The sequence below is a fragment of the Trichomycterus rosablanca genome, chromosome 19, assembly GCF_030014385.1.
Source record: "Trichomycterus rosablanca isolate fTriRos1 chromosome 19, fTriRos1.hap1, whole genome shotgun sequence".
Classification (NCBI taxonomy): Eukaryota; Metazoa; Chordata; class Actinopteri; order Siluriformes; family Trichomycteridae; genus Trichomycterus; species Trichomycterus rosablanca.
Genome location: NC_086006.1, coordinates 28,142,169 through 28,157,150, shown reverse-complemented (window position 1 = coordinate 28,157,150; position 14,982 = coordinate 28,142,169). Strand labels below are relative to the sequence as shown.

Here is a 14,982-nt window from a genome sequence, read left to right as displayed (position 1 = left end):
TGCCGCGGTAATGAGCTGAGGGTTCTAACAGGTGTGGGGGGGCAATAAAACACACACCACGGAACGAGGAGAGGCGCCACGGTGGGGTAACAGGGGGCTGAATGTACCCCACCCGTAATCTCAAAAACACGGTGGCCAAAATAACAGAAACAAAGTACCACATAAAAGACACAAAAGTGGACAGAACAGGGACAGAGCAGAACTGAGAACTGGACGTCGTGATACGACAGGCGGTTCCGTCCATCCGCGATAACTCAGTTTCCGGAAAAAAAAACCCAGGGATTTATGGGCAGGGTCCGCTTCGGAAAAGGGACGTCACGCCACCTCAGGGGCATTCCTCTCTCGCAGGGTGGTTCCGTCATGAGCGGTTCCCAAAACGCCGCAACACTGGGTGAGTTCACAAAGGATATGGAACGCTAGAATCCCACACCTGTTGAAGACCGGACCGGACCAGACCGGACCGAGCACCCCTGGACCATGATCTGACAAAGCTAGGAGGGAGAAACCGTGATGTATAGAGGAACGTCCACCTGGGGTGAATTAACACATCCCAATAAATCAATAATCAGGAAACACTGATGCTTCAATCATCTGTGCCTCCATGCCCCATCTGCTGGCCAGAAATGTCCACGCAGGAGGACCTGATTCCTAATGGTTCATTCATCAGATGAGCCACGTTACAGATATCCAGATCATCAACATGTCACTATAATCCAGGACTGTTCCGGATTAAATCTAATTAGTTCTATAATAATATACAAATGTTAGTGACGACGTCAGGAGTGTAGGTCTGCAGCGGAGGAGGGGAATCACGATAAGGGGAATCCGATACGATGCATGAAAGAGAGACGATTTCAGATTAATATCCTAAAAGAATTCAGGATGATTAATATTCCAAAATATATTATTATTCATTCTGGATTAATCCAAACAATCAGTTAAGAAATCACGAGCAGCTAATTCAAACAAAACAAAAAGCCTCATCAATATTCCACAAGAAATCGTTATTTATTTAGAAGGAATTGTTTAAAAATTTGATATGCCTGATTTAATTACAATCATTTCAACCTTAAGCAACACAAATCTGGATTCATTAACTTTACAGCGTATTACAGCACGGACCAGCGGAATAAAACATCACTACTGCAGCACCAGGACGAAAATAAATCTACATTATTATTTCAGTTACATTTGACTCAGCACGAATCATTTTTAGCATAACTCAGTAATCTGTGTATGAATCAGCACTATTCTGGAACTCCTCAAAACTCAAACCATTACAACTCCAGGATCACCTACAAGTATTCCAGATTACACCATCAATACTCCAGGATCACCTACCAGTATTCCAGATTACACCATCAGTACTCCAGGATCACCTACAAGTATTCCAGATTACACCATCAATACTCCAGGATCACCTACCAGTATTCCAGATTACACCATCAATACTCCAGGATCACCTACCAGTATTCCAGATTACACCATCAATACTCCAGGATCACCTACCAGTATTCCAGATTACACCATCAGTACTCCAGGATCACCTACCAGTATTCCAGATTACACTATCAGTACTCCAGGATCACCTACCAGTATTCCAGATTACACCATCAATACTCCAGGATCACCTACCAGTATTCCAGATTGCACCATCAATACTCCAGAACAGCATTAAACAATGCCAGACCAAACAAACACCACTTCTGCACAACATCAAAACTCACAACTAAATGAACAATGTTCCACATCAAACCATCATCACTTCAGGACAGAGAATCACCATCACTAGATCTGAACTGCAGAGGAATAAAACATCACTACTACATCCAAACAAGCTGGGATACACGAATAAAGTGTACTTTATTCACTGTACTGTAAAAAGGCTTCTTCTTTTCCTTATTTATATTTCAAAATGCACCATCACTATTTAAGAATTATTTAGAACTAAACCACGACCTTTCATAGATCATTATTATAATAGAATAAATCTGAACTGGTCCAGAATCAAATCTCAATATTCCAAACCCAATCACAATCCCAAAATCAAGTGAACCGTCACTATTTCAGAGTGAATCGTATTTATTTCTGAATTATCCAGCAGTACAAGAACACACACATCAACACGACTGCAGAAAACATGAACAGAATGATTTCAGACTGGTTACTGAATAAATCAGCACTTTTACACACGCTGTAAGACTTCAGCAACATTCCAGCTGAACCTCCCCCCCTCTGTTCCATCCACGGGTTCAACCTAAACAAGATTATTCTGCAATAAATCAATAAACACGACTCGATTGTACGGACGTATTACTTTATTACGTTCTGGATCTGATCTGATTTATTCTGGATGAGGGATTATTTAATGTAAGTGCTGATTCGTGCAGACCAGCACTGATGTACGAACTGTGAGTATACAAACACAAACTGGATTTATTTTAATGTATTTATTTAAACCAGTTCTGACTGATTCCTGAATTATATATCTTTATAGTAAAAAATAAAATATTTTGCTGAACTCAGCATCACTACACAAGAAGCCACCAGCAATTAATCAATAATTACCCATAATACTCATAATTACATCTGAATGAATCAATGCATCTCCAGAACCAAGCAGCAAAACTCTGAATATTGATCATTAATATTAATCAATAATAACAGATCAGAAATGTTCTTCCAGATCAGATTATCACTGCTCCAGCATCACTCCTCACATCTTAAACCATCACTACTCCAGGATCACTCATTAATATTCCAGATTAAACCATTACGACTCCAGGATAATTTATTATTATTCCAGATTAAATCATCACTAATCCAGGATGATGTATTAATATTCCAAATTAAATTATCATTAATCCATGATTGCCCCTCAAATCCAGGACCAGTCCTTGAATTTTAAACCATCACTAATTCAGGATCACCCATTAAAGCTCAATCCATCACTAATCCAGAATAGCTCATTAATATTCCAGATTAAACCACCACTAATCCATCCTCTTCAAATGTATAATCAACCCTTAAATCTCAAAACATCACTAATCCAGGATCGGTCCTCAAATCCAAACCCAAACCATCATTAGTCCATGATCACTCCTCAGGTCACTCCTCAAATCTCAAACCAGCATCACTCCAGGATAACTCATGAATATTCCAGATTAAACCATCACTACTCCAGGATCAGTCCTTAAATCTGAAACCATCACTACTCCAGGATCACTCCTCAATATTCCAGATAAGACCAGATCACATCTCCGGGATCACGTATCACTATTCCAGCTTAAACCATCACTACTCAAACACCACTCCTCAAACCTCAAACCATCACTTCTCCAAAATCACTCCTCAAACCATCACAACTCCAGGATCACTTACCGGTATTCCAAACTAAACCATCACTACTCCAGGATCACTTAAAAGTATTCCAGATTACACCATCTACCTCCAAAACCACTCCTCAAACCATCACTACTCCCAGATTATTCATCAATTTTTCAGATTAAACCATCACTACTCCAGTATTATACCCTTCAAATCTAGGACGACTCCTTAAATCTCGAAACAATACTAATCCAGGTTCGGTCCTCAAATTCAGGATCACTCCACAAATCCAATCTCAAACCATCACTAGTCCAAGATCACTCCTCAGATCACTCCTCAAATCTCAAACCAGCACTACTCCAGGATAACTCATGAATATTCCACATTAAACCATCACTACTCCAGGATCACTCCCCAAACCATCATTACGCCCAGAATTCATACATTTTCACTTATCAGTATTTCAGATTACACCATCTACCTCCAAAACCACTCCTCAAACCATCACTACTCCCAGATTATTCATCAATATTCCAAATTAAACCATCAGTAATCCAGGATCTGTCCTTCAAACTCAAACCATCACATCCAAAATCACTCCTCAAGCCATCAGTACTTCAGGATCGCTTATCAGTATTCCAGATTAAACCATCACTACTCCAGGATCACTCCTCAATATACCACATTAGAACAGATCACAACTCCCGGATCACTTACCAGTATTCCAGATTAAACCATCAGTACTCTTGGATCACTAGATTAAACCATCACTACTCCAGAACAACAACAGTCCTCCTCCTGTACATCATCACAACTCACAACTAAATAAATGAACAATGTTTCAGGACAGAGAGATCCATCACTACTAATCCTACCGTAACTCATCAATACTCCAGGATGGATCAGAACCATTCCAGATTAATTAAACCATCACCAATTCCAGATCAGAAGCTCATTATTTCAGAACAGATCAGATCCTCCAGACCAGCTCATCACTATTCCAGGACTTCGTGCTGAGATTCGTTCACATCGTGTCGGCGCGTCTTTCCCCTGAACACTGACGCTCCCATACACGATCAGACCGAGATCAAATCCGAGTCCGATGCCTCCTCAGATCCTGCAGCGTTTCGTTTCTGTGTCTGACTGAAACCTGCAGCGCGTCGAGTCGCTGAGAAACTCCGCAGAAGAAGCGGCGGACCTGACGCGGTCAGCGCACATCGACTTTTGCGCGGCGCACTTACACTCCCGAACGATCCGAAAAACGGCCGAAATACAGCAAATAAAACACATCAAAGAGCACAAAGGGGGGTCAGAATGAGGCGAGGTGCAGCGTGTTACCCTGGAGGAGTGCAGGAGGAGAGCAGCTATGAAGGAGAAGCCGGAGAGAGCGCGCATCCTTCCGCAGGAGCCGACAACCCGAGTCAGACTGCCGGAGAGAGCGCACATCCACCGGCGCTCAGCGAGACTCGCTCGCTCTCTCTCTCCCGGTCTGAGTCAAGGTCTCTCTACCTCTCTCTCTTCTGTATGAGTGAAGGTCTCTCTACCTCTCTCTCTTCTGTATGAGTGAAGGTCTCTCTACCTCTCTCTCTTCTGTATAAGTGAAGGTCTCTCTACCCCTCTCTCTTCTGTATGAGTGAAGGTCTCTCTACCCTCTCTCTCTCTCCTCTGTGTAAGTGAAGCTCTCTCGACCTCACTAGCTCATGCAGGCTGAGCGCAAGCACAAGAAGAACTGCAGCGCCTCTGACTGAGCTCCTCCTCCACACACACACACACACACACACACACACACACTTTCAGAAAGAGAGAACAAGGGCCCCCAAAAGAGCTATATCTACCTTTCTGACCACCCCGATCTGCTAAATAAGCACTGCAGTGATACCTATCGACTGCACACAAGCACTAGATGCCTTAACCAACTCTAAACCAGCAGCTTTAACTAGCAGCCTTAACCAACTCTAAACCAGCAGCTTTAACTAGCAGCCTTAACCAACCCTAAACCAGCAGTTTAAACTAGCAGCCTTAACCAACTCTAAACCAGCAGCTTTAACTAGCAGCCTTAACCAACTCTAAACCAGCAGCTTTAACTAGAAGCCTTAACCAGCCCTAAACCAGCAGTTTAAACTAGCAGCCTTAACCAACCCTAAACCAGCTGCTTTAACTAGCAGCCTTAACCAACACTAACACACTACACACACACCTGCACAATATACACATTACACAAAACAACACACACTTGGCACACACACACACACACAGCAAATATATTAACACCTGTTTAATAAACATCCTATATTACTCATATATTTATATATACACACACAGTATACTACACACCCAATGCACACTACACACACTCTTAAACACACTATACAATACACACTACACTACACACACAGCAGAGATATTAATAACACCTGTTTAATAAACACCCTGTACATCTGTTCATTGCTTATATACACACACTACACACACACACTATACTGCACACACAACCAGCAGCACCCCTCAATACACACACACACACACACACACACACACACACACACAGCAGAGATATTAATAACATCTGTTTAATAAACACTCTGTACATCTGTTCATTACTCATATATACACAAACTACACTACACACACACTCAATACACACACACACACACAAACAGCAAATATATTATTAACACCTGTTTAATAAACATCCGGTAAGTCACATATTACATACATTAATATACATTACTCACCACACTACATTAGGCACACAATACACACTATACTACACACACCCTATATACGTTACACATACACACACACACACACAAACTATGTACACTACACATACACCCACACACACACTATATACACTACACACACACCTTATATACACTACACACACATTATATACACTACACACACTGTATATACACCACACATACACACTACATACGCTACATATACATTATATAGATACACACCACACACTATAAAAACTACATACACACTATATACAGTACACATACACACACTACTGTATATAAACTACATACACTCTATATACACTACACACTATATACACACCACACTACACACACCATATACACTACACACTATATACACTACACACACCATATACACTACACACTATATACACTACACACACCATAAACACTACACACTATATACACTACACACCATATACACTACACACACACTATATACACTACACACACCATATACACTACACACCATATACACTACACACACACTATATACACTACACACTATATACACTACACACCATATACACTACACACACACTATATACACCACACATACACAATACATATGCTACACACAATAAACACACTATATTACACACATAATACACAATATACAACACTACACACACAGCAGAGATATTATTAACACCTGTTTAATAAACACATGGTACATCATATATACATTACTATACATTACTCCTATATACACACACTACACTACACTACACACACACACCTACACTACATATACCATGTCTTCATGGATGTCACTTTGTGCACAGTCACGATAAAACAAGTGAGGTCCTTCCCCAAACTGCTGCCAAACAGTTAAAAGCATTGGATTCATTTTATGTAAATGATTTTATATGCCTGTAAGCACTGGGCGTGGCTGTAATTTATCATTTAAAGGGCTTTTTAATATAGAAAGGAATAAAACAGGAGAGTAAAATTATTATAAATATTTTAATGTTTTTTTTGGTCAGCGGGACATTCAGAACAGGATATCTGTTCTCACCACGGCTCCGGCGTCCACTTCCTGTTCCCTCGGCGTTTATAGATGGTGTGGGACACCAGTGCCCGGCGTCTCACGTTGACTGTGGGTATTGTGTGTCATTGCACCGGGCCGCTGGCATCCTGACTGGTACGGGACCGGCCCTCTCGAGCGGATCGATGACAGATTCAGAGCTTCCCCGCCCATCCCAAAAACAATGACACAGAGAGGAATTTGAAAGGACGGGGGATTCCTGTGCGCCCCCGGTACAGAACCCTCATTGTTTCTGCAGACAAACATGATGATGACGGGTGAATGGCACACATGGCAGGCTGGTCTCGGTGCCAACGTGCTGAATTAGTGTGTCCCAAAAATATCTGGTTTCACAAAACCCCACAGGAGCAATTAGGAATTCCTTCCATGTTTAGCATATTTTGGCTTAATTACTGGCTGACTTGGGGCCTTCCCTAAAGCGATGAGTATGCGGACACCTGACCGTGACCTGGTCGGACGTTCCATTTTAGAAGCGTCAACATTAATCAGAACCGATTATATTAGCCTGTACCTACTGGAAAGCCTTTAAGCCAGAATTTGGATCGGAACTGTGGGAATTTGTGCCAATTCGGTCTAAAGAGCATCTTCCACACCAAATTATGTGGATCACCCCTAATCAGATACACTTAGTGATTTATAGGTGTATACAATTATATACGCTTGTTTTGTGGAAACAGTTTGGGGAAGGTCTCATCTTATTTCAGCATGACTGTCATCCATGAGCATAGCATTAATAGCATAAAGGAACACATTTGGGATGAATTGGAACATCGATTGCATCAGTATCAGTATCTGACCTACAAGACGAGTGTTCTTTTCATAAAATGGACACAAATCCCCACAGAGACACTCCAAAACCTCATGAAAAGACGATTTCCAGATGAGTGGATGTTCTAATAGCCACACAGTTTGTATAGTTTGAAATGAAATGCTCAGACTTATAACATGGTGTCCAAATACTTTTGGCACAATGCTTGCTTTCAGTGACTGTCTGTGGGGCCCCGGGGCCACACATGGGCCTCGATCAGATAAACGCTTGTTTGTTTGCACCGGTGGAGACGAAGACGCTCCTCAAACGTTTTAATAAAGCAATAAAATAATGAAAACATTTATTATCATGTTTAGATTCGTTATCTTGACTCTAAACGCCACGCCCGGGGTGCGTCTGTCCCCCCGCGGTCAGGAACACGTCTCCCAGCTGGACCGATTCTAAATTTGGATCGGCGGCAGGATTTGCTGGACGAGGCGATAATAAAAATATATAAACCAGAAGAAGAGAAAGTGTGTGGTCAGCCGTCCGGAGAGCTGAAGCAAACAAAACCAGCTCCGGTTCTGCCAATTAGTCTGGAGAAACGATGGCGGCTCGGGTACGACGCAGCAGAACCGAGATCCGGGCGGCGGCGCTGTGATGGGCAGAGACGGGCACCATGCTCAAAAGATGGATCGTCCTGCCAGGAGTGATGAACACACCGGCGAGAAAATTTATTCAAACCCTCATAAAGCATCTTTAAACTGTAAAGCCAAATAATAATAATAAATAAAGAAATAATAATAATAATGATGATGATAATAATAATAATAATATTAATAAAAATAATAATAAATAATAATAATAATAATAATAATACATAAATAATAATAATAAATAATAATAATAATAATAATAATAAACTATATTAATAATACATAAATAATAATAATAATAATAAATAATAAAAATACATTATTAATAATAATAATTAATAACAATGATAATAGATAATAATAAAAATAACAAATTACAATAATAATAAATAATAATAATAATAATAATAATGAATAAAAAATAAAAAATAATAAAAATAAATAACAATATTAATAATGATAATAATAATAACAATAATAATGATATCAATAATATTAATAATAATACATAAAAAATAATAATATCAATAATAATAAATAAAAATAATAATAATAAAAATAAATAACAATATTAATAATAATAAATTTAAAATAATAATAATAAAAATAAATTTAAAATAATAATAATAATAATAAATTTAAAATAATAATAATAATAACAAAACAAAACAATAATAATAATAAAACAACAACAACAACAACAATAATAATAATAATAATAATAAACATCATTTATTCAAGGTGGTTTCGTTTATCTGGCATCAACCAAACCCAGATTTTGTATGCTGTTTACAGAGTCCAATGCTAATATGCTTTACACCACTCTAATCTCATCATCTAATCACATTCATACTCATCTCTAGGATGAATGAAATGCCAACTGTGATCCAGGCCTCATGTCTGACCCTGCCAGCATTTCTGTGCTCAGTTTAAACCCACACTGAGGTCTGTCGGGAGTAAATCATCAAACATTTGATCTCCTCAGCAGCGCCCGGTCAGAAACGCAGAGGCGGCCGGGGGTCAATAAATCTGCCCCGCGAGGAGTAAAACGAGGAGGGTGTGTAAAACACTTTCACACTAACACACAGCGCTTCCTCACCGCTACGTAACCGGGCCACAGAAACCAGAGCCGCCGAGCCGCCGAGCCGCTCGCTCATCCATCAAGATCAAGAAAAGTGAGCGAAAGAAAAGAGACGACGAGGGGAAGACAAGGAAAAAAAAGCACTTTAAACGACGTCTGATCCCGAGGAGGGGACGTTTGATCAAACAGCACGTCGTCAGAACCAGAGAGGGAGAGAAACCGGGGGCAGAATCTAAAATAAATAAATAAAAACGCTCCTCTGATGATAAAAATCATTTTTCAGGACCAGGTTGTAATGGAAATTACAAATAGGCAATTTCACCCTTGGGTAGAAGTAGGGCGACTGGGTCGACCACGTTTTTTTGGCAGGAACTGTGAGAGGAGAAACTTCTGGTTCCCGGCACTCCATCAGCACCCATCAGCACGACCAGGGGAACCGGAACCTTTTAACCTCTTAATCACCACAGCGCCCCCTAAAGGGTTTCATATTCATTATCCTTCTTAAAATAGAACAAACGTACGGAGCTTCAGGACTCACGGGTTACAAACATTCATTCATTCATTCACATTCACTTTTACCAGCGCTGTATCCTGGTCAGGGTCGCAGTGGGTCTGAATCACTGAATAAAATTCAGGAAACACCCTGGACAGGTCGCCAGTCCATCACAGGACACACACACACACACGTTTAAGGTAACGTCTTTAGACTGTAGGAGGAAACTCTAACAGACACGGGGAGAACATGCAAATTCCACACAGAAAGGACCCGAACCGCTCTACCTGGGATTCGAACCCAGGACCTTCCTGCTGTGAGGCGACAGTCCTACCCACAAGGCCCAGGCCGAAAACAAACCAACAAAAATAAGATTCTGGATTTGAACACGCGAATAGAACAGAATAGAAATAAAATATAAATAGATTAGAATTACGTAGAAATAGAAAAAGAAAATAATTGAAATGCATTAGAAATGGAATACAGTAGAATAGAAATAGAAAAGAAATAAAATAAAATTAGAATAGAAATAGAATATAATTAAAATAGAATTAGAAACAGGATAGAAATAGAATAGAAATAGATTAGAATTACAAATAGAAATGGAATAAAAATAGAAATACATTACAATTAAAGTTGAATTAGAAATAGAATAGAAATAGAATAGAAATAGAATAGAAATAGAATAGAAATAGATTAGAAATAGATTAGAATTAGAAATAGAAATGAAATAGAAATAGAAAAGAAATAGATCGAAAATAGCAGTAGAATATAATAGAAATAGAATAGAATTAGAAATAAAAACAGAATACAAATAAAATAGAAATAGAAGGATTCGAACCCTCAACCTTTTGATTAATAGATACAGTATTTATTTATACTGCTCTTTTGTCGCTCTTTTTTGGGTTCGATCCCCAGGTGGAGCGGTCCAGGTCCTTTCTGTGTAAAGTTTGCATGTTCTCCCCGTGTCTGTATGGATTTCCTCCCTCAGTCCAAACACATGTAGTCAGGTTACCTGGTACAGTGTGATGGACTGGCGGCCTGTCTGGAGTGTTTCCTGTCTTTTGCCCGATGAATCAGCCCCACTGTGACCCTGACCAGGATAAACTGGTGGTAAAACAGACTGAATGAATGAACTCTAAAAGTTAGTGCACAAACTCACAGTTTACGTTCCCGCAGACGCATCAATCAGCGAAAGAGAAAGAAAAGAAAATCAATGGGAACCCATTACACCCATTTCCTCCCCCTCCCGATATAAAGCGTCCCGAGCCGAGCGCGATGGCTGACCTTTCCGTCCGGAGACGCGTCCCCGCAAACGAAACCCAAATTAAATTACACGTCATCTCTCCGGCTAATTCATGTGAGAGCCGCGGAGATAAAAGTGAAGAACCGAGGGGGACGCAAAGCGATGCTGACAGTATTTATTTCTGCTCCCGCCGCTCGGCGTTCCAGCTTTTTAATTTACGAATCGTCTGTAATTAATGGAGTCGGAGTTCGGAGCGATGCGGCGGCGGCGGCGTCCGGGTTCAGAGACGCACTCGCTGAGCTCAGCTTTTCCACGAGGGACGCAGTGAGGCGTTCCTGCCCCCCTTTCTCTTCTTTATTCCTTATTCTACCAGTTCCTCATCCTCTGCTGGAGACCCTGATGGCGTACGGAGGGTATATTCTCCCTCCGACACGTGACCCCTGCTTATTCGCCCGTACATCGTTGGATAGGCGTGCTGATCTCAACGTTCCTCCACTTCTGTACAGGCGCCTCGACCTACTAACCAGGGTCCTTAAACGGTATCGAAGACCCCGCCCACTTTTTTATTTCAGTCCTGTCTTTTTCCACCCAGCAGACTGTCTGCACTGCCGATCGTGTCCGCTAGGGGCGCCCAACCAACCAGTTTATTTTGTATTTGTACATACGTGTAATGGGTGGCGCAGCAGTAAAACATGCTATCAGCCAGCCGGGCGCCTTTACAGACTCGTCCGAGGGAGGGAGTGCCTGAGGTGGTTCCTCATAACTGCTGCAGTTACGCCCTCTGCTGGCTGATCGATGGCACTGCACAGAGACGGGGGATAATAGAGATCAGTGCGTGACTCTCTGTGCGCAATACGGATCTCCCTATGAACCCAACTGGTGCAGGTGAAAAGAAGCGGTCGGTGCTACACAGAGGGGGGATAATGGAGATCAGCGTGACTCTCCGTGCGCGATACCGATCACCATATGAACCCACCTGATGCAGGTGAAAAGAAGGTCTGTACTGCACACGTGTCGGAGTGGACGTCTGCAAACAGCACGGCTGGGATTCGAATCCTAATTTAGTCGTATCTGATTCCCCGATCGCATTTCGCCTTCCTCTCTACTGCTGAGCGAGGAGGATAGTGATTAACATGTGTGCCCCTCCGACACCTTCACCTGCACCAGGTTCACCTGCACCAGGTTCATACGGAGATCCGTATCGTGCACGGAGAGTCACGTTATCCCACATCTCTGTGTAGTACCATCAATCAGCCAGCAGAGGGAGTAACTGCAGCAGAGATGAAGAATCCCTACGACCCTCCCTCCCTCAGAAGAGAAGATCCTCACCCACTCAGGTGCCATGCAGGTGCCCGGTCTGCTGGTAGCGGAGCTGAGATTCGAACTTGCAAGTATTTAGGTGTTGCCACAGTGAATCCGGTCCCCAAACCAGACCGGACTCTATTTCTATCCGGGCTTGTGACCTGCACTGAGAGCGAGCGCACCGACGAGTGTCCGTGCAGACGCCCGACCGGTCGACAGCACCTCAGACATTCGAACCCCGGATCTCGGCACTAGTGTGCTAACACGCTCCACCCGGGCGCCCGAGCCTCATGAACGCTCCAAATTCCTGATGTGGTTTTGATTCTGACAAATCGAACCCAAACCCCTCTGAGCCTTTATTTTTTTTGGGGGGGAACATCTGTATGGAGGAGAAACTCTTTGAAGTTGAAAGACTTCAATCAGACGCGTCTTTTGATGTGAAGTTACTGAATCCACGAAGCTTTAGGAAAATTCTCTCTAATTCCTCCATAATTCCGTTCTGAGTAGAAACAATCCTGCAGCACATTTACATGTATGAGGGGAGTCGTGCGGTCCTTCGTTCATCCTGGTCAGGGAGGCAGTGGGTCCAGTAGCCTCCTGGAAACCTAAGGTACAAGGCATGGCGGGGCACTACTCACTTAAGGAGAGCAGCCAAGCCACCTTCTCTAGGTTTATAGACAGTGACATGACTGAACCGAGGTTCTCAGGTTCCCGAAGCCGTGCCACACCCGCACTACCCGCCGAGACCTTTCTGGTACATGTAGTGACTTCTCTGTGCCCGTATAAGTACTTTAGAGTAGACTGCAACACACATACATGCAATACATGGAACAGTGGTCTCTTTGAGTGGTCTCATGCTGATGCTGCCCACAGTCAAGCAGGCTTCATATCACCTACCTCCACCCCTCAAAGCACTCGAACAAACCGGGGGTCAGAAGTATGTGGACACTAATGAAAGTGCTGCCTCACAGCTGGCATTCTAGTTCATCCCAAACTGCCTTTTTTAGCCCACAGACAGTAATAAAATAGGGCAGTGATAGCTCAGTGGTTAAGGTACTGGACTAGTAAACAGAAGGTTGCCGGTTCAAGCCCCGCCACCACCAAGTTGCCACTGTTGGGTCCCTGAGCAAGGTCCTTAACCCTCAATTGCTCATCGTGTTCAGCTCATTGTGTAAGTCGCTTTGGATAAAAGCATCTGCTAAATGCTGAAAATGTAAATGTAAAAGATGTGTCCCAATACTTTTCACCACATAGTGAAGCGTCAGGGGAACAACATTTTTTGGTTGTAGGAATTTGTGACCATTTAGTTACAAGGTAGAAAGAAAGGCAGGCATGGCTCACAGCTGGCATTCTAATTCATCCCAAATGGCCTTTTTCTTAGTCTGCAGATACTAATAAAAAGGCGTCCCAAAACTTTTGACCATATAGTGAAGCATTAAAAGAACACAGTTTAGGTCTGGATCTAACTGATTTTTTATGGCTGTGGGAATTTGTGGCCATTTAGTTACAGGATGAAATAGAACAAAAGGCAGGCATGGCTCACAGTTGGCATTCTAATTAACCCCAAACGATCTTTTTAAGTCTGTAGACACTAATATTAATGTGTCCCAATACTTTTGACCGTATAGTGTAGAATCAGGGAAACAAGATTTAGGTCTGGATCTAACGGAATTTTTAACTGTAGGAATTTGTGACCGTTAGTTACAGATGAGGTAGAAAGAAAGGCAGGAATGGCTCACAGCTGGCATTCTAATTCATCCCACATGGCTTTTTAACAGGCACAAAGTCAGTCGTGAGGAAACAACACACACACACACACACACACACACACACACACACACATGAACATGTCAGAGGAATAATTAAAAACCAAACGCACTTCTCGTGTGTGTGTGTGTGTGTGTGTGTGTGTGTGTGGTTGCGGTATTATTCCTTGGCACACCCCGCCCCGGTGCCCTCCTCCCGGGGTCTGATTACGCAGCGTCCTAAAATTTGCCCACAGCCCGCGCAGGACCGAGCGTGTGCACATGCATCATCATCACCACGTAGCGCAGCGGCCGCGCATGAATTATGCATCGCCTGGAAAGTGGCGGGGCGTCGGGGGGCGTCGGGAGGGCAGGGGCGGCGCTTTAACGGCGTGTGATGCGCCAGCTTCGTGCACCACCCACACAGCAAAGGGATATAACACCCGAGTAGTGAAACGACCTCCGAGAAAGTATTGGGACGCCCCTTCATGGTAATATGCTTCCAACTTTGCAGCAACAGTTTAGGGAAGGCCCTTTTTGCAGTTAGTGACGTCTCTGTGCACGTATA

At 42.4% G+C, this 14,982-nt stretch overlaps 1 protein-coding gene across 1 annotated transcript in view; it reads right to left on the bottom strand.

Annotated features, from left to right (window-relative positions):
* Positions 1-4,748, bottom strand: part of LOC134333207 (cadherin-4-like) — a 200,922-nt gene extending 196,174 nt beyond the window's left edge. The window contains exon 1 of the mRNA XM_063015078.1: positions 4,666-4,748. Within this exon, the coding sequence (XP_062871148.1) occupies positions 4,666-4,722 (57 nt within the window). The 5' untranslated portion in view covers positions 4,723-4,748. The remainder of the gene's footprint in view (positions 1-4,665) is intronic.
* Positions 4,749-14,982: the final 10,234 nt, after the last annotated feature.